Raw genomic sequence first — 21,208 nt, 5'->3', positions numbered from 1 at the left:
GGCGCTACTCTTCCTTATTTGAAAAGGATTGCTTAGCAACACATAAACTCGACAGAAAGGTTTGGCTTGAAAGTGGCCTGACAAGAGAGGTGAGTTTATCCAAATGTCACGACACTAGCTAATTTAAGAAGCACCGAATTCAAAATAACTGTATTTGACTTGTTTCCTTTCCACCATTCATCATGATGAAAATTATTTATCTTCGCTCAAGAGTTTGTATGCATGGTAACAACATTGCCAGTCAAGTCATTCTGACATCTTGAGAAAGTTACTGTAACGTTAGCTAGCTAAGTTAGCTATCTAACTAACGAATTGCTATAATTGTCTTGTTAACAGCATGCTTATACTTATTTGGAATAAGCTTCGTTGAATTTGATCAACTAAATTACTGCAAGCTACCAGAGGAAGCGTTTTCATGTTTATATATTGAAGCGCGACGAGGAAATTATACATTACAATGTACCCAGTAGAAATAAAACACTTAACGTTGCAACATGTCGTCTTCAGAATGAGCACAGGACGCACTATGGAGGGCGCGGGCTGTGTCACCTGGTGGGGATTCAGTCCTGCGCTTGACCTCCTGCGCAGAGGTGAGGATGACTTGCCTTGACCTTGTTCTTACCTACGTTCTTTAAAAAAAAATTGAAATACCACAATATAGCTAATACATATAGAAAAATACTTGCAGGAGATGTCATGTCAACGGCATTATCAGATAACATGAAGTATTGTCGTTAGTGCTACATGTATCACTAGCCACTTTAACTATGCCACTTTGTTTACTTTGTCTACATACTCATCTCATATGTATATACTGTACTCGATACCATCTACTAGTATGCTGCTCTGTACCATCACTCATTCATATATCCTTATGTACATATTCTTTATCCCCTTACACTGTGTATAAGACAGTAGTTTTGGAATTGTTAGTTAGATTACTTGTTGGTTATCACTGCATTGTCGGAACTAGAAGCACAAGCATTTCGCTACACTCGCATTAACATCTGCTAACCATGTGTATGTGACAAATACAATTTGATTTGATTTGATTTGATTCTTCAAAAGCTTATCTTCTTATTTGGCAAAGTGAGATGTTATGTTGTATTTTTGTTTTAACCAGTGCAAAATGAATCCCTTACCCAAAACAATTGGGCACACACTGGTTGAATCAACATTGTTTCTGGGTCATTTCAATGAAATTACGTTGAACCAATGTGGAACAGATGTCGAGTCGGTAGTGACTGTGAGTGAGCATGGGTAAGGGATGCCATGGTGTCTTGCCAGCTGTTTGCAACAATAATAAGCCACAATATTGCAGATTGCTGCATTTTAATCCCAATGTAAATCAATCCCCTTGTCATATTAATGGTGAAGTCTCTCTCTCTCTCTCTCTCTCTCTCTCTCTCTCTCTCGCTCTCTCTCTCTCTCATCTCTATCTTGCTCAGGCTCAGAGAGGCAGGAGGGTGAGGTAAATGTTTTACTGGTGGGCAGTGGCGACCCAAGACACATACTCAAGACCATTTCTGGCCTGAGGGACACAGATACCCTTCATGTGAGTTACACCATGTGTAACCTTAATGTCTGACTGTCCCTGTTAGTAACACAATAACATCATAACGTTGCTGCGCTGTGTAAGCTGTTTTAGTAAGCTGTTTTTTCTCTGTGTTGGTTGGAGCATGATAGTGACTAGGGTGGGTCATCTAGGGTTTTTGTATGTCTATGTGTAGTTGCCTGTCAGCACTCGTTTGTGTAGCTACACATTTCGTTTTGTTAATTTGTTAGTTTGCTCAGTGTTAATTTTTTAAATAAATAAGAATGTACTCATACCACGCTGCGCCTTGGTCCTATCCTTATAACGAACGTGACATAATGGCATGTGCCTCTTGAGTGCCCAAACCAAGGGATTTCCTCCCGCTACATTTACATTTAAGTCATTTAGCAGACGCTCTTATCCAGAGCGACTTACGCTACAAGACCATGGTGCTTGCCTACGGAGCTGTGAGGGGAACGGCACCTCAGTACCTCCAGGCTCTGATCAGGCCCTACACCCAAACAAGGGCACTGGTTCATCCACCTCTGGCCTGTTTTTACCACTGTCTATGTGTAGTCTGGCCCCCAATGGTGGAACAAACTCCCCACGACGCCAGGACAGCGGAGTCAATCACCACCTTCCGGAGACACCTGAAACCCCACCTCTTTTGAATAAGGATAGGATAAGTAATCCTTCTCCCCCCTTAAAAGATTTAGATGCACTATTGTAAAGTGGCTGTTCCACTGGATGTCATAAGGTGAATGCACCAATTTGTAAGTCGCTCTGGATAAGAGCGTCTGCTAAATGACTTAAATGTAAATGTACATTTCAGTCTTTCATGTCTTCAGTGGTTGGACTGAATTTGCAGCGGCAATATTAAGTCTATGGTTATCTTTTTCGTACTCCGGCAAAAAATGGCAAATAAACTATCACCTGTCTCTGTTTCCTGGCAGATATGGGTGATAGAGAATAGCATGGACGTGGTGGCTCGACAACTGCTGCTCCTCTTTCTGGCTCTGACACCCCAGGAGAGCATGGGACTTCACGGTTAGTCCTTATAGCGATAATCCATAGACTATCGATAGAAACTGCAATGGAAAAATCTAAGTAGCCTTATATCCACTGATGGGATGCAAAAACCACATTCTTTTCTGATGCATGTTGCAATACATTCGGACCTTGTAGTATGTTAAGTAGGTTTTAAATCCTATTGTACTTTGTGTGCTTATTATACTGTGTCTGTATTCCCAGAAAAGACAGAGGTTTTCCTGGAGTTGTTTGGTAACAGTGAGGTCCGCAGTCAGACAGAGGAGACACTGAGACACGTGGCGACAGAACTGTCTCTCTCAGTCACTGAGACACTAGAAACACCCACAAATCCCTGCCTGGACACCACTCATCTCAGAGTGAGAAACTGTCCGTCTTTCTGCCTACCTGTCTGTCAGAGTTTATATTTCAATTCTTGGAAAAATCTACCATCACAATAAATTTGGGGACAGAGTGAATATGAGGAATCTTATGTTGATAAATGACCGCTGAGCTTGTAAACCAGTGTTCTTCCACCGTTTCCAATGCTTCAATTATCCATCATCCATAAATCCCATTTCACTTTTACCTTTAAACTTTAACAGTTCAAGGAGCGCGACGATTTGGACAGGATATTCAAACAATGGATCCACCCTCCCCCATCTTCACGTTCTGCCCATGTATCAATAGCCAAGGCCTGGGACGGCCGGGTCCGGCAGCACCTGGGCACCCGCTATGACTCCAGGGCGGGCTGCTTCGACTGGGACCTCACCATGAAGCTACACCAGAAAGGGGTATGTATGTGTTAGCCTGCAGGTCCCATACATGGCCTGACAAAGATAGTGAAGTTGGCACATTTTGGGACAAGGCTAGGTATGTGGCATAGTGCAGCACAATGAAGGGGATGCTTTTGACACCACACTGATTGTCGGTGAATCAGACTATTGAAGTCCTCATGTTCTTTCCCTTTCCCGCTCTCTCCTCACATCAGTGTGGCGTCATCAACAAACAGCACTACAAACTGTGGAGGGAGCGGGGCGTGGCCTTTGAGATGAGGGAGGGCATCTATCAAATGGCCAACGAGAGCTTACTCTCTACGAGAGTATTCAGTCATGTAAGTTACTGTTTCTTTGGTAAAACTATCATTTTGACAATTTGTCAATGCCAATGTTGGGGTAAAGAATGGTGGTGTATCATTACCCTCTTCTTCCTTCTGTGTGTGTGTGTGTGTGTGTGTGTGTGTGTGTGTGTGTGTGTGTGTGTGTGTGTGTGTGTGTGTGTGTGTGTGCCTGTGTGTAGAGGGGTGACAAAATGGCACTGAGGGGATACTGGGGAGACATTGTGTCCAGTCCTTACCTCTCCTTTGGCATCGAGACAGATGACGAGAAACTGCTGCAGAAACAGAATGGACAACACGTCAAGGTAATAACATGCAATAACATTGTCTAAACATTGCAATTCTTTATATTAACTTGTAATAATATTGTGTTTATTGTTAAAGGGAAGATATTGAGGAGATCATGCCTGAGGTATATCCAAATATTATATCTCATAAATAATTAAGCTTTGTCTTTATCCTGTTATCCTGTATGTATGTACAGTACCAGTCGAAAGTGTGGACACACCTACTCATTCCAGGCCTTTTCTTTATTTTTTACTATTGTCTACATTGTAGAATAATAGTGAAGACATCAAAACTATGAAATAACACATATGGAATTATGTAATAAAAAAGTGTTAAACAAATCAAAATATATTTTATATTTGAGATTCTCCAAAGTAGCCAACCTTTTCCTTGATGACAGCTTTGCACACTGTTGGCATTCTCTCAACCAGCTTCATGAAGAATATATGTAGAAAATGGTAAAAATAAAGAAAAAGCCTTGAATGAGTAGGTGTGTCCAAACTTTTGACAGGTGCTGTATGTACCGTAATTTCCGGACTATAAGCCGCTACTTTATTTCCACACTTTGAACCTCGCGGTTTATACAATGACACGGCTAATTTATGGATTTTTCCCGCTTTCACAAGATTCATGCCGCCAAAAAACTGAGCACCGTCACATAATGTGACGTAAATCGAGCACGCTCAAACTTCCCATCATTCTGATTACGGTAGTAATTTTGTCACCCTCATCATGGCAAAGACACGGAGAAATGCATATGATGCAGCTTTCAAGTTGAAGGAAATCAATCTGGCTGTTGGAAAATGAAATGGAGCTGCTGCATGGGAGCTTGGCCTTAATGAGTCGATGATAAGACTTTGTAAACAGCAGCGTGAGGAACTGACTCAGTGCAAAAAGACAACAAACCTTTCAGAGGGAAGAAAAGCAGATGGCCCAAAGTATTTGCAGCCACTCGACATCAGTGTAAATCGTGCATTTAAGGTGGCGCTCCGTGTTCAGTGGGAGGCTTGGATGACAAGTGGGGAGAAATCCTTCACTAAAACGGGCCGCATGCGAAGAGCAACTTATGGTCAAGTCTGCTAGTGGGTCCTGACAGCGTGGAGCATTGTCAAAAAATCCACTATCATCAACGGGTTTCGAAAGGCTGGACTGCTGCGTGTTGAAGGGGCAGCATGAGCTCAGCGGGGTATTTGCCTCCGGATGAAAGTGACGTGAGCGACAATGAAAACGATCCAACATCGGATGAAGCAATTTTGATGCTATTCAACTCCGACACCGAAGAAGATGACTCTCCAGACCAGAGTGGGTTAATTTGATGTTTTATCGCAATACTTTTTGTATTGAAAATCTTTCGACAAATGAATGGAAACCTAGCTAGAGATATGATTTCAAATGTATCCATTTATTTCCCCCTCCCTCTCATGCAACCTTCTCTCCATCGCTGACAGACAGCCCAGGATATCTCGTATGTGAACGTGCAGGCGCTGTTCAAGTCTTTGTCCTGTAGAGGGGGCACTCCCTCTACTCAGGCATGCAGTGAGGAGGGGAAAGCGCTTGTAGCACTGGAGCCAGTGTCACAACCAGAGGCTCATCACAAATCACAAATCAACGGTAAAACTCCCAATGCTGAACATTGCCTTGAATAACACTGTTGTATACTATGTCCTGCTGCACTAAGCTATAGTATATAGCCTATAAAGTTGGTGTTGACTGCAAAGTATTATACCAAATACCTAACACAGTTAAATACTGTACAACCCACTATTACACTATGTATTTTATCTGATAAAATGAATTGTATTATGTATATTTATTTTATCTTATACAATAAAACAATTTCAGAACTCATGCACCTGAATGGGGTGACAGTGACTTTTCTGCCCTTGGACTCTCTCTCCAAACTGCCAGAGAAACAGAAATACTCCCACTTTTTCAACAGCATCTACTGTGCTGCCAGGTACTCCAGCAACGTTCCCTATTCATTTCAAAACATCGATCATCACACAAGCGTATTTATAAAAACCTATTACTGTTGTGAACTCCATGACCTGGAATGAGGAACAGTGTATTATGTGAAACTCAATCCCTTCTTGGGATCCTCACTCGAGCAGTGAGGGTTACTGTGGTTCCACGGTTCTGCTGCAAGTGAGTTTTATAGCCTGTATCTCTCTCTCTCTCTCTCTCTCTTCCTCATTCCTCTTCTTCACTGTGAAGTATGGTGCACCATTTGAGCCCGACACTGAGACAGATTGCTGCACCCAAAGCCGCCCTCGTGGTGGAGCTGGCCAAGTGAGTTTCTGTCATACTTGTGACTGTTGCCATGGCAACAGGCTGGACATCTAGACAAAACAGATGTACTTATTGTATTTCACTCATTGTGCAATGCTCATTATATTTGACTGTGTTTGCAAATCAGTTTGTATTCATTCACCCACACAATAATTGTTTAATTGCATATCATACTTTTAATTGCAATTAACATAAGAATATACACTTAAACTGTCAACGGGTGATTTGCTGCTATTGACAGGTCACAATTTTTCCTATCCATTATTCCTGTGTTTGAGGCTGTTCAGTGACTGTGTCCTCTCCATATGTCTCAGGTACCTCTTGGATCTTACCAAGGAGCAGGAGGTGGGGTTTGCTGAGAAAGTCGGGGACGTCGCCAAAGAGGCGGGGTTTGAGCCCTCACAGGAGGAGAAGAGGGATGTTTATGCCACGTTCGCGCTACAGGAGGAGTGAATGTGTTCTATTCCATCAGACACTCTACGCTTTACTCCTCTGACACTTTAGGTCGGTCTTCAGTACTGCAAGAGGGGCAGAGCTGTATACGGAAAATATGTACAGACGAGACAATTCTGTTCATAGCTGATTGAAAACAAAGGTAGCATTTTGTGAGAGTTCAATCACATTTTAGGCCTGTTGGTCCGTCTGTTTTGATCTTAATTCTGTTAATTGCCTATTAAATGTGAGCATGTCTGCTTCACGAATGATTCCATGGACCTGTAGGTGAGTTGTACCCATTTGTAGCCTACCCAATTCCCTCTAGTGTTAAAGAAGTAAAGGTAACTTGTTTTGTTAAATATAGACATGTTTTAATGAGTACAGTAATACATAGAATCTGTTTCAGTTAATGTCACACAGTAAGTCGTGTCACCTCAATGGGTTCAATGGAAAAGTGTTGAGACATTGTTTTTGTAAAGCGTTCCTGAAACAGAATATATGGTCTTCTTTCTTCACTGCTTCCACTGTGTGCTCACTTCCAGCGACCTCCAACCTTTCCCTTACCATGGACCTTTTTACTGCGGAGATAGAGGGAGCTTGGGTGTGAAAAAAGCAGAGGATTTTCTAATGATCAATTAGCCTTTTAAAATGATCAACTTGGATTAGCTAACACAATGTGCCATTGGAACACAGGATTGATGGGGGCTGATAATGGGCCTCTGTAAACCTATGTAGATATTCCATAAAAAAATCAGCAGTTTCCAGCTACAATAGTCATTTACAAAATTAACAATGTCTACACTATTTCTGATCAATTTGATGTTATTTTAAATGGACAAAAGAATGTGCTTTTCTTTCAAAATAAGGACATTTCTTTGTGACCCCAAACCTTTGAACGGTAGTACACACACTACCAGTCAAAAGTTTGGACACACCTACTCATTCAAGCGTTTCTTTATTTGCACTATTTTCTACATTATAGAATAGTGAAGACATCAAAACTATATAACATATGGAATCATGTAGTAACCAAAAAAAAGTGTTAATAAACAATTCAAAATATATTTTAGATTCTTCAAAAGCAGCCACCCTTTTCCTTGATGACAGCTTTGCACCCTCTTGACATTATCTTAAGCAGTTTCACCTGGAATGTTTTTCCAACAGCCTTGAAGGAGTTCCCACATATGCTGAGCACTTGCTGGCTGCTTTTCCTTCACTCTGCGGTCCAACTTATCCCAAACCATCTCAATTGGGTTGAGGTCGGGTGATTGTGGAGGGCAGGTCATCGGATGCAGCACTATCACTCCTTCTTCAAATAGCCCTTATATAGCCTGGAGGTGTGTTGGGTCATTGTCCTGTTGAAAAACAAATGATAGTTCTAATATGCGCCAACCGCCAACCAGATGGGATGGTGTATCGCTGCAGAATGCTGTGGTCACCACGCTGGTTAAGTGTGCCTTGAATTCTAAATAAAATCACTGACAGTGTCACCAGCAAAGCACCATCACACCTCGATGCTTCAAGGTGGGAACCACACACGAAGAGATCATCCGTTCACCTACTCTGCATCTTACAAAGACACGGCGGTTGGAACCAAAAATCTCACATTTGGACTCAGACCAAAGGACAGATTTCCACCGGCATAATGTCCATTGCTCGTGTTTCTTGGCCCAGGCATGTCTCTTATCGGTGTCCTTTAGTAGTGGTTTCTTTGCAGCAATTCCACCATGAAGGCCTAATGCACGCAGTTTCCTCTGAACAGTTGATGTTGAGATGTGTCTTGTTGCTTGAATTCTGTAGCATTTACTTGAGATGCAATTTCTGAGGCTGGTGATTCTAATGAACTTATCCTCTGCAGCAGAGGTAACTCTGGGTCTTCCTTTCCTGTGGCGATCCACATGAGAGCTAGTTTCATCATAGCTCTTGATGGTTTTTGCGACTGCACTTCAAGAAACCGTCCAAGTTCTTGAAATGTTCCGCATTGACTGACCTTCATGTCTTAAAGTAATGATGGACTGTCGTTTCTCTTTGCTTATTTGAGCTGTTCTTGCCATAATATGGACTTGGTCTTTTACCAAATAGGGCCAACTTCTATACACCAACCCTATCTTGTCAAAACAACTGATTGACTCAAAAGCATTAAGGAAAGAAATTTCACAAGGCACACCTGTTAATTGAATTGCATTCCAGATGACTACCTCATGGAGCTGGTTGAGAGAATGCCAAGAGTGTGCAAAGCTGTCATCAAGGCAAAGGGTGGCTACTTTGAATAATCTCAAAAAACAGACACTTGTTTAACACTTTTTTAGTCACTACATGATTCAATATGTGTTATTTCATTGTTTTGATGTCTTCACTATTATTCGACAATGTAGAAAATGGTCAAAATAAAGAAACCCTTGAATGAGTAGATGTGCCCAAACTTTACTGGTAGTGCATTATATATCCTTACATAACCTACATTTCCTGTCCTAACCCTATTCTGCTTTCAGGTATTAGAGGACACATTCAAAGTTTGAGGAGGAGTTGGCACAGCATGCAAATTGTCATATAACCTGCAAAGAACGCTAAAATATTTTGTTTTCTTATTGGCAGCTGATTTTAATGTATGTATATAATCATTCAGTCCTAAGGCAGACAGAATTGGAGAAATACACTTACAATTTCTGGGCATGAGAAATTCTATTCAGAAGAACGTTTATCTGCAAAAAAAATAATATAAAAGGCATTTCAACACACATACCAAATATTTTAAGGGCTAACCAGACTAAAGAAGACATTCCAGGGGGGAAAACTACACTGAAACGTTAACGTAAATAACTGTGGTGTACAATCGCAGTCTCCTCACCTCGTATTTCTGTCGTCTCGTCTTTTCAGTCAGGTCAAATTTGTCTGACTCAAGCTGGTAAATCCACTCCCACATCTCTTTAGCTCTCTCCCTGAGAAGACACAGAGCATTGGGAGTCAGAGAAGGGGGACTTGTACTCTCAATCGCTGCTCACTCAGGAGAACAAGGACTTTGATAATGCAAGTGAAGTTCATTGAAGCCTACTATTCCAACGCTTGGAGATGAGAAGCAGGTACAGGGAGTCAACATTTGATATAGCACAGACATTGACCAGCGTCAGCACCGGGTACCGTAACGACATACGAACATTAATCCGAAAGCAGGGAACAGAGTTTGGGAACAGACAGATATAGGGGAGGTAATGTCACGGGTGATTGAGTCCAGGTGAGTTCAATAATTGCTGATGCGCGTGACGGGGGAAGGCAGGTGTGAGTAATGATGGTGGCAGGAGTGCATAATGCTGGGGAGCCTGGCAGCTTTGAGTGCCAGGGAGGGGGAGCGGGAGCAGGCATGACAGAAGGCTCTGGCTCCGATTTTAAGTATCCCCTTTCACTGCTTCAACAACAAATAATACATTCTAATCTCTAAGAGGGCATGAATTCCCTTTTCATACTATCATCCTAACCCAAACTGTACTGGGCTAACTCAGTTCTTTTCTTTTCAAATTGTATTTTAATCTTAAACAGCACGGTCCAGGACCTATGGCAGATGCGTAACCAGGCCAGCGCAGTCCAGCTCGGCTCAGCTTGGCTCGGCTCAGTCCGAAAAGGACATCACTGACCTCAGGCCGTCCTCTCTCAGGTTGTCAATGGCGAGGGGTTTGCGCCTCTCCGCCAGTGTTTTCTTCTTGATCTCCCTCCCGGTTTGTCTCTTCCCTCTCCTCTGCTCTGCCTGGGGGGGGGGGCGACATCATCACCCACAACTTGATCAGTGAATAAACCAGTACTACGAGGGTTAATTCAGTTAACACATATTTCACACACATTTTCCCTCTTACACATACACACACACACACAAACTAAAGCACCTTCAGTATACTGTAAACGCTTACAACCAACAAAGTGTACGCATTGGTAAAGATTATGCTTAACAGCTATTCCATTTAGTCTCTGCAATATCATTAGCATTCTGACCTTTGCCAAGAAACCCCCAAAGTGAGCCCCCATGTTAGAGAGCACTTTCTTCTTCTTGGCTTCGTCATCCGCCCTTTTCTTGGCTTCCTCGTCCTCTTTCCTCTGCCGCTCTTCCTGAGTAACAAAAGTCGAATCTTTTTACAATAGTTTTATCATATCGACACGTATTCAATTGATTTCTGTGACTAATTGTTTTTGACTGCCAATGCACATTTACAACAGGTGCCTCGATAGTGCTAGCTTAATCAGTTGCTCTGTGTTGCGGCTTAGGCCTACCGCAATTCTCATCTGCCTGTCCCGTTCCTTTTCTGCTCGCACGCGCTGCTGCTCCGCTCTCTCTGATCTACGGTTGTCCTGGAACAGAAACCAAGTGCAGACTCGCCGCCTCGTAATAGCCATTAATTCCTTAATTTATACATACCACTACACTAATCACATATCAGCCTTTCCCTAAACACATATACATACATTATTCTCAGACATAGACTTGTCCATGGAGAATCAATGTATATACTGTATACACTAGAGAGAGAGAGAGAGAGATGCTTGCAACAAGCACATTAAATGAAACATACAGGATAGAGGAGAGAGAGCGAGTGAGAGAGAGCGATGGGATGATTGACCTACAATCCTGTCCTTGAGTCCAATGAGCTCTTCCTCTTCTTTCTTCCTCTGGTCAAAATGGACGTCGATCAGGGTCTGCAGCTCCAGAAGATCCTTCTCCATTCTTTTCCTGTGGATGTCCTGTCACAAACCAGAGTTAATGAATACAAGTAGTAAATCAATTAAATGGTCTATATATACACATATAAGGCACCATTTTCCACAACCCGGGTTAAGATAACTCCCGGACTAATAAGCATTTTCATTGGAGACTATGGAGAATGCTTTTTAGATCAGGAATATGATTAATCTGGGTCTGGGAAACTGTCCGTAAGTGTGATCCGAAAAGTAAAACAAAAACACAGAGATAAAACCCACATGTAGGCTCACGTCAAAGTCCACCCTATCCCCCTCAGGATTTTTGGGGGCAGCGAGCTGGGAGACATTGGGCCTGTAAAACAAGATGAAGTAAATGAGTTATATCAGGATTAAACACACTGGCCACCTAAATGCCAAACTACTAAATATACTTAAATTGCTACTAACGTATTTGCCTTTGATAGACTGTGCATGTTGTACTTTATACTGTAAAGATACATTCAATTCAAATTGTTCTATTTAATTATATGCTTTGTATTCAGGTACAATATGAAATCAAACTTCAATAGACGGTTTTACCAGATACAAATTAGGCCTAGTCCTGTACTAAAAGTTGCTTTCAATGAAGATTCTCCATTGAGAATATTTTTGTTGTCCAGCACTAGCCCTAATCTGTCTGGGAAACCGGCCCCAAGTGTTCTGTGTCATGACAGAGCAAATCCTCAAAAGAAAAAGAAACACAAATTAATTCACAAATTTCGCAGCAACTGTTGATTTGTGAAGACAAGCATACTTGTATTTAGGACGCTCCTCTTCTTCTTAGTACATGGAGTGGAAGAAATGACAGAGAAAATCAATATCGAACAAAAACACAACTAATAGTTTGCAATGGTCGATTTCAACTTCCTTGTAGGTAAGTGGGTTGAGTGGGACTGGGGATATCATCCTTCAAATTCGTTTTTTCAAATGAGAAATAAATGAGAAACAGATATTACACACCAACAATGAACATGTTTACAATGGTGAACAAACTATTACAAAATAGGTAGGAGGGGAGAAAGGGAAAGTCCGACAGCGTTAGAGGATACCTGAAGTCAGGCAGGTATGTTTGTGCACAACTGTGGCGTGTAGTCATGGGTGCCAAGGGAAGCATAGCTTCCCCCCAAAATTGACCAAGATAAAAAAAAACATACACAATAACTTATCTTTCGTCTCAATGTGTTTCATAAATGTTCTTCAATTCACAAGAGGCTGTTTCGCACCGGTGAAAGCATACGAGTGAACATAAGAGTGGCCCTCTGTTTCAGTATGTGTAGCCCATCTATCTGATGCTCTCTGGTCAAAAAGAGTATGACATTGTTGCTACCCGTAGCATTGAATGTAAGGGAAGCCAGCGAGCAAAAAAGTATAAAATAATAGCCAATCAGCCAATGAGTTAAACTGAGTGTGAATGGTCCTGGCGCACCAAAAAAAAGGAGTCAAGGGAAACCAGTTTGAAGCCAAACATCATTGACAGAAAAAAACTAGAATTGTTGCGTCTTGTTGTGTCTATGTCCTCCGGTGGCTAGCGAGCTCAAATCGTCCCTTTCTTAAAATTAGCCATGGATGGAGATAAGGATTTGAGCTTGTGGTTTTACTTTATTCTCCATACTGGCCAATGATTATAATGGCGATTCTGACCCAACCATAAATTCATACATTGTGCCCCTGGCCTTAGAGGATGTTCAAGTTCAACATGTATCTAGATGGTAGACTAATGATAACTTGCTGGCCTGGCGCATCGTTGCTCATGAAATGAAGTTAGGCTAGCGAGCAAGCATTTTAGCCAGATAGCCTAGCACAACAAAAACTAAAAGCATGTACTGTATGACAGAGTCATAGCCTGTTTAGAGAACATGAAAGAGGTGGATGGGCATTGGCGTTTCTCTACAAGTAGGGTGAGTCAGCATGATTTTCTACTTCTAATCACACACACACACACACACACACACCACAGACACACACACACACACAGAAATCAATAACATGGATAGCCACATCATATTTAGCTTACATTGATTGTAGTAAATCGTTTTTGGTATCTGTTAGTTGTCATTGTATTAGACTAAGCAGCATACGTGATTAGATGATGTGGAAATGTTGAAGTTGAAAGGGCGCTGGAATAGTGGAGGCAGCGCCTGTTTTCTTTGCAATTTTAAAAATATATTTTTTAATTTAACCTTTAACTAGGCAAGTCAGTTAAGAACAAATTCGTATTTACAATGACGGCCTACACCGGGCAAACCCAGGCGACGCTGCCCTATGGGACGCCCAATCACGGCCGGTTGTGACACAGACTGGACTTGCGGTAACTCTCCGTGGTTCTAAATCCATATTCTTTTAATAGTCCGAAAATGTCATAAACATGAACTTTCTTGACCATGTTGTAGGTCATGTAACTGTTTGTTACATGCAATATGCTTTGTGGACTTCATCGGACAGATTTTGCTCTCCGGTTGTGTGATGAAACAAAAGGTGTGTCTTCTTATTGTCTCAGTCTTAGGCCAATATATCATGGTGGAAAGGCATATGAACTAACAGGTTAAAGAGCAAACAACACAATGATCACAACACATACAGCAGGTTGTAATATTTATCCCCCCCCTGGCTTCCCCGAGGATTTTACCCACGCACCACTACTGGTGTACAATACCTGACACTCTCTGTACTCTAAATGCTCTGGCTCTGTTCACCAGGATCAACACCAGGCCCAGGGAGAGACGGGGGAGAGGGAGAAACAGGGGGCAGCCATGAACGGGTCCAGGGGACACAAAAATAACTTATGTGGGGGAATGTTCATGAAACTCTACCATTGAGTTCATTACTCACTAACCCTCCACGATCGATGGGTGCTATTATTTGCTGTCCCTGAATATGAGGTTGACAGACAGAGCAAAATACTATGTCTCTGAGTTTCCAGATAGTGGATTCAACATGGTGGTAAAGTGTATGAGCAGGCCCTTTGTTTTAACATATTCAAGGAGGATTATTATGTTCACCCCTCCCATGGGCAGGGCCAGCATCAAGAAGCAGAGTCACAATCATATGTCCCTTCTAGAGATATTGGTTGAGGGCATTCACTGTCATGTTTCGGGGGGTCTAAATGGAGTAATAATATTGGGAGGATGTGTAATATCCAGGATCATGTTGACATAAAGTCGTGACACCTCCTTCCTCCTCGTCCTCTGTGGAGCGAGTAGGTGAGAAGAAAATAACAGATAGGAGAGGAATGGGTGACATTGAGACAACGAAAACAAGACAAGTGACAGAAAATGCCCTTACCCTCCCGCTGATCCCTTTAAAAAAATAGAAAATATGCATTATCAGTTTTAAATACATATGCACAGAGTATAAAAATGTAGTTATAGAATATCACTAACTGTTCTTTGAATTAGAATAGTTGACGATTACTCACTCATTCTCTTCCTCTACATCAGACATAGTTACTCTGGAGAGAGAGAGAGAGAGAGAGAGAGAGAGAGAGAGAGAGAGAGAGAGAAAGAGAGAGATGCGAGCCACAAACACATTAAACAAAACGTACAAGCCTCAGATGACCATTAGGAGAAACTAAAGCATTTAACTAAGCAAAGGATCACGACCTCACTGTAAAGTGACTGAATTAACTGTTTTAGCAGTGGGTGAAATGAGTAGCCAGGTAAACGTGGGAAGATGTTTTTTATTTGCGAAGGTCGAGATGAGGGAACGACCACTGTAAATAATGGAATAGAAGGGGACAGAGAGGGTGAGGTTGTGGCGGTATCAAGTTGCCCGGGATAAGAGGGGCATCAGCCGCTGAATTTCCACTCAGTTGATTTAATTTACAAGAGTGACGGCAAGATGGAGAGATTTGGATGGGCCCCATGCCACGATTTACACTAGCCAAGTCAATTATGATAACTTTATCGCCATGCACCGGGCTGGATTGTGGAGATAGCTTAAACACATAAAGTCACAATGTAAACAAGACCTGTATTGCTATGATTACAGTCAGGTCCAAAATGATTTACACCCTCGATAAAGATGAGCAAAAAAGACTGTATAAAATGAATTCTACAAATACTGAGCTATAGATAGATAGATAGATAGATAGATAGATAGATAGATAGATAGATAGATAGATAGATAGACAACCTCAGAGCTGAGGTTGAAAAGCCATAACACATACATTCTTTCAACAACAGGTTATGATCAATAATATCAAAGGCTGCACTGAAATCTAACAGTACAGCTCCTACAATCTTCTTATTGTTCATTTCTTTCAACCAATCATCAGTCATTTGTGTGAGTGCAGTACATGTTGAGTGCCCTTCTCTATAAGCATGCTGAAAGTCTGTTGTTCATTTGTTTACAGAGAAATAGCATTGCATTTGGTCGAACACAATTTTTTCCAACAGTTTGCTAAAAGCTGGCAGCAAGCTTATAGGTCTGCTGTTAGAACCAGTAAAGGCCGCTTTACCACTCTTGGGTAGTGGAATTACTTTGGCTTCCCTCCAGGCCTGAGGACAAAGACTTTCCTCTAGGCTCAGATTAAAGATATGACAGAGAGGAGTGGCTATAGTCAGCTACCATCCTCAGTAGCTTTCCATCTAAGTTGTCAATGCGAGGTTTGTCATTAACAATAATTTGATCGATAACAATACTTTTGACACCTCTCCCTCCCACAGTTCAAACTCGCAATGCTTTTCTTTCATTATTTGTTTTTTTTATGCATGAATATGATGGCTCACTGTTCGTTGTTGGCATTTCCTGCCTAAATTTGCCCACTTTGCCAATGAAGTAATCATTCAAATAATTGGCAACATCAAATGGTTTTGTGATGAATAAGCCATCTGATTCGTTGAAAGATGGAGTTGAATTTGTCTTTCTACACATAATTTAATTTAAAGTACTCCAAAGCTTTATATCATTGATCTTGGCATCATAATACAGTTTCTTCTTCTTTTTCTCAATTTGCAGTAGGTCATCCAGTCAGATATGCAACCAGACTTATTAGCCATCTCTTTCAATCATACAGTTTTTCAATTCCTCATCAATCCATGGAGCCTTAACAGTTCTAACAGTCAGATTATTTAGTGCAGTGTCTGGCTGCTCCTTATTAATCACATCAGACCAACAAATATTTTTAACACCATCCACATAAGAGTCACAGCAAAATATTTTGTATGATCTCTTATATACTATTTTAGGCCCATCATTTGGAACTTTGGCGTTCCTGTATATAGCCACCACATTGTGATCACTGCCTCCAATGGGTACGGATACAGCTTTAGAACAAAGTTCTTCAGTATTAGTAAAAATGTGACCGATACATGTTGATGACCTTCTTCCTGTAGTGTTTGTAAACACCCTGGTAGGTTGATTAATATTCTGAACCAGATTACAGGTACTGGTTACAGTGAGAAGCTTCCTCTTGAGCGGACAGCTTGATGAAAACCAGTCAATATTCAGCTCCCCAAGAAAGTAGACCTCTCTGTTTACATCACATACCGTACACTATCAAGCATTTCACACATATTATTTAGATACTGACTGTTAGCCCTTGGTGGACTATAGCAACACCCCAAAAGAAAAGCCTTAAAACGTGCCAAGTGAACCTGCAACCACAACAACACTTGACACATTGGGAGGGATCTTATCCTCCATACAGAATCTTTCCAGATCCTTGAGATCATTCATCTGCACCTATAGACTGCCCTCTTCAATTCAAAGCACAGGATTTCAATGGGGTTAAAGTCCGGAGACTCAGATGGCTATTGCAAAATGTTAATTTTGTGGTCAATTAACCATTTACTGTGGCTTTCGAAAGTATTCCTCCCCCCTTGGCATTTTTAAAAACATTTTACACAACATGCCTACCACTTTGAAGATGCAAAATATGTTTTATGTAAGGCAAAAAAACGGAAAATTTGAGCGTGCCTAACTATTCTCTGGAAGACTAAAACAGGTTTCCCTAAAGAATTTCCCTGTATTTAGTGCCATCCATCATTCTTTCAATTCTGACCAGTTTCCCAGTCTCTGCTGATGAAAAACTTCCCCACAGCATGATGCTGCCACCACCATGCTTCACTGTGGGGATGGTGTTCTCGGGGTGATGAGAGGTGTTGTGTTTGCGCCAGATATAGCGTTTTCCTTGATGGCCAAACAGCTCAATTTTAGTCTCATCTGACCAGAGTACCTCATTCCATGTGTTTGGGAAGTCTCCTGCATGCCTTTTGGTGAACACCAAACGTGTTTCCTTGTTTTATTCTTTAAGCAATGGCACTTTCTGGCCACTTCCATAAAGCCCAGCTCTGTGGAGTGTACGGCTTAAAGTGGTCCTATGGACAGATACTCCAATCTCCGCTGTGGAGCTTTGCAGCTCATTCAGGGTTATCTTTGGTCTTTTTGTTGCCTCTCTGATTAATGTCCTCCTTGCCTGGTCCGTGAGTTTTGGTGGGCAGCCCTCTGTTGTCAGGTTTGTTGTGGTGCCATATTCTTTCCATTTTTTAATAATGCATTTAATTGTGCTCTGTGGGATGTTCAAAGTTTCTGATATTTTTTTATAACCCAACCCTGATCTGTACTTCTCCACAACTTTATCCCTGACCTGTTTGGAGAGCTCCTTGGTCTTCATGGTGCCGCTTGCTTGGTGGTGCCCCTTGCTTAGTGGTGTTGCAGACTCTGGGGCCTTTCAGAACAGCTGTATATATACTGAGATCATGTGACAGATCATGTGACACTTAGATTGCACACAGGTGGACTTTATTTAACTAATTATGTGACTTCTGAAGGTAATTGGTTGCACCAGATCATATTTAGGGGAGTCCGAGAAAAGGGGGTGAATACATACACACACACACACCACTTTTCGGTTTTTAGTTTTTATAATTCTTTGAAACAAGTTCGTTTTTTCATTTCACTTCACCAATTTGGACTATTTTGTGTATGTCCATTACATGAAATCCAAATAAAAATCCATTTAAATTACAGGTTGTAATGTAACAAAATAGGAAAAACGCCAAGAGAGATGAATACTTTTGGCACTGTATTTGTGGATTTTTATGTGTGCTTGAGGTTATTGTCTTGCTGGAAGATCCACAAGTTTCAGCCAATTTTTTTGGGCTGAAATGGTGTCCTTGTACTGTGTAAAGCTCATGATGCGGTTAACCTTAAAGAGGGCCCCAGGACCATCAATGACCCACCAACCATATTTTAGAGTATGTATGGGTTTCTTTTCTGCATTCTCATGTTGACACCAAACCCACCGCTGGTGTGCGTGGCCAAAGAGCTGCATTTTCATGTCATCCAATAAATGTAAACGCCTGAAGTTTTCTAAACGACATTGGCACTTAGATTGGAACCAGTGCTCTGGTCATATGACATGAAAATAGAGCTCTTTGGCCATCTCATAAAACAATTGAGAAAAAGCTCAGTGCTGTTATCCTCGCAAGTTAAGGTATTGAAAGGTATTGAAAACAGGGGTGCCAATATATTTTTGAGAAACAAAACATGAATACTTGTTAAACAAAATCTATTTTTTCTGAGAAATTGTATTAGTATAAAATAATATAATTTTGTAATTTTTTGGAACATACAATATAGCTCAGTATTTGTATTATTAAGTTGTATAAAGTCTTTTTCGCAAATTTTTATCAAGGGTGCCAATCATTTAGGACCTGACTGTATATCACATGCATTTCCTCCCTTTTAAACACAATTTGGAAGCCAATTCATATCCCAGTTATTTGTTATTTCAATAGGTTTGAATGTAAAGTCTACTTTATATACTGTAGGAGATCCTGTATGTAGTCAGATTCAAAATTAGATTAATATTCATATAGGCCTAGCCTATACAGATGTAATGATTCATAAACATCCAGACCAATGCAGACCAGACAGCAGAACAATGAGAGCATTTTTTGACACCATCCCCAGATTACCCACAGTCAACAACTGGAGAGCTGCCTAGACCAACTTCCTTTGAAAGCATTAACTTGGAAGATCAAGGAATCAAGCCGGTTGAGTCATTTCTATCCCTCTATAGTTGGCATTTAGCCCTGACCTCAATGGATCAGTATGTGTGACTGAACAAACATGGTGCTGGAACGAACGACAGACAGAGGATTGGGGAAGGATCACATCACATTGCTTCGTTATTTCAGTGTGTTAAGTCGGTTAAAGACACACAGACTGACAGACAGACAAACTGACAGATAGATGGAAAGACATTCAGACAGACAGAGCCAGGTGAATAATCACTTAGAGCAGGGATGGCCAACTGCAGTCCTCGAAGGTCGGACTGGTGTCACACTTTTTCCCCATCCGCTGGGGTGAACAGCTGATTAAACTAATTGCATTCTAATCTGAAGATCATGATTAGTTGATTATTGGAGTCAGGTGTGTTAGCTGGGGCTGGGGCAAAAGTGTGACACTAATCTGGCCCCCGAGGACTGGAATTGCCCATCCCTAATTTAGAGCAACAGTGGTTTGAATGTCATTACAGTAAAACACCTGTGCCAGGTTTCATGCAAAGGCTTGTTGCATTACTGGCAATGTGCCTTTGAAAGGCAATTTCCCCAACGTTCGATGAGATTGCATTAATGGCAAACGCTCCCGATGTCGGGCTCAAACATCGTTGCAACACGCCCATGAATAAATCCCGGCCTTTGTTTTAGGTGCACATCCATGTAACAAACTGGTAAACATAGAAAACACATACAGTGCTTCCAGTCTGGCAGATGCTAGAGGTTGAAGGAACATTCCATAAATAGGCCTACAATATTTTGTTTAGCTCATCCAACTACTTCCATGCCAAGTAACTTCAGGAAAGACATTGCGCTCAACCACAAAAAACAATTGCCGGCATCAACACCACATATTAAATCACGACACCAGACAAATTTCTCAGACGTATACTGTTCTTGTGGGAATAACTTACTCTCAGGTACTTCTAGCGACAGAGTCGCTGTAGCTACAGTTGCTATGGCCTGACAACAAGCAACATTCAAACACAGCATGGTGAGAACAAGGAAAATGGTGAGAAGTCTTACCAGCCCCAAGAATAAAGATGGAAAAGATAATGGTGCTTACTGGCGATGAGAGAAGAGCGGGAGAGCACAGAACTGACTGGGGCTTATATAGTGAATAGGGGGTTCAGGGGAGAGAGAGTGTGTGTGTGTGTGTGTGTGTGTGTGTGTGTGTGTGTGTGTGTGTGTGTGTGTGTGTGTGTGTGTGTGTGTGTGTGTGTGTGTGTGTGTGTGTGTGTGTGTGTGTGTGTGAGAGTGTGTGTGAGTGAGTGAGTGAGTGAGTGAGTGAGTGAGTGAGTGAGTGAGTGAGTGAGTGAGTGAGTGAGTGAGTGAGTGAGTGAGTGAGTGAGTGAGTGTGTGTGTGTGTGCCTGCTTGTGTGTGTGACAGAGGGGACTGGCTTGATTATTGGACGATTTTGGGTGCAAACTGAGTTCTGATAGGCAGGATAATGAGTCACAGGGATCAACGCTCCCATCTGAAACAAGAGACAACGGGACAGGTGGAGGGATAGACAGACAGAGGGTACGACCACTTGCCTGGCTACCCATCCACATTGCTCCGGCCAACTGACGTTCTTCTCCACAATGATTCTGGATTCGCCTCCCTCCCCGACGATTTGGAGAATGCAAACACATTAATACCGTTCTGATTGGTCCAAGAAACCAATGGGTTTGGCCAGAGCTTTGATACTCTGATTGGTTCGATTTATTAGAGACCATTCAATCTAAGCTAATTCCAATGTTTTCTACAATGCCCCTCATTTTGAAGTCACACAATCGACATCTAGGATG

The 21,208-nt window shown here is 41.7% G+C and overlaps 2 protein-coding genes across 3 annotated transcripts; one reads left to right on the top strand and one right to left on the bottom strand.

The window, feature by feature from the left end:
- Nucleotides 1-20: 20 nt before the first annotated feature.
- LOC118363304 (dynein axonemal assembly factor 3-like) lies at nucleotides 21-7,204 on the top strand. Of its 2 annotated transcripts, none has more exons than XM_052488096.1 (12): nucleotides 21-89; nucleotides 508-590; nucleotides 1,449-1,555; nucleotides 2,488-2,581; nucleotides 2,786-2,940; nucleotides 3,166-3,354; nucleotides 3,552-3,674; nucleotides 3,860-3,982; nucleotides 5,414-5,576; nucleotides 5,808-5,922; nucleotides 6,180-6,254; nucleotides 6,569-7,204. In XM_052488096.1, the coding sequence occupies exons 2-12, from the start codon at nucleotides 509-511 to the stop codon at nucleotides 6,705-6,707; spliced, it is 1,365 nt and encodes a 454-aa protein (XP_052344056.1). In that variant the 5' UTR covers nucleotides 21-89; nucleotide 508; the 3' UTR covers nucleotides 6,708-7,204. The 2 variants fall into 2 exon arrangements, with proteins under 2 accessions (XP_052344056.1, XP_052344058.1); XM_052488098.1 differs by lacking the exon at nucleotides 21-89 and adding an exon at nucleotides 94-225.
- Nucleotides 7,118-20,357, bottom strand: LOC118364969 (troponin T, slow skeletal muscle-like). Its single transcript, XM_052488107.1, has 12 exons — nucleotides 20,329-20,357; nucleotides 14,827-14,859; nucleotides 14,694-14,707; nucleotides 12,166-12,187; nucleotides 11,652-11,724; nucleotides 11,298-11,414; nucleotides 10,947-11,024; nucleotides 10,671-10,784; nucleotides 10,319-10,428; nucleotides 9,538-9,628; nucleotides 9,351-9,391; nucleotides 7,118-7,267 (listed from the first exon to the last, which is right to left on the bottom strand). Exons 2-12 carry the CDS (start codon nucleotides 14,850-14,852, stop codon nucleotides 7,222-7,224), a joined length of 732 nt encoding a protein of 243 aa, XP_052344067.1. The 5' UTR covers nucleotides 14,853-14,859; nucleotides 20,329-20,357; the 3' UTR covers nucleotides 7,118-7,221.
- Between the last annotated feature and the right edge of the window lie 851 nt (nucleotides 20,358-21,208).

Source organism: Oncorhynchus keta, chromosome 3 (genome assembly GCF_023373465.1).
Source record: "Oncorhynchus keta strain PuntledgeMale-10-30-2019 chromosome 3, Oket_V2, whole genome shotgun sequence".
NCBI lineage: Eukaryota > Metazoa > Chordata > Actinopteri > Salmoniformes > Salmonidae > Oncorhynchus > Oncorhynchus keta.
Note: the sequence above shows the minus strand (reverse complement) of the source record. Positions and strands in the feature narration are given on the sequence as shown.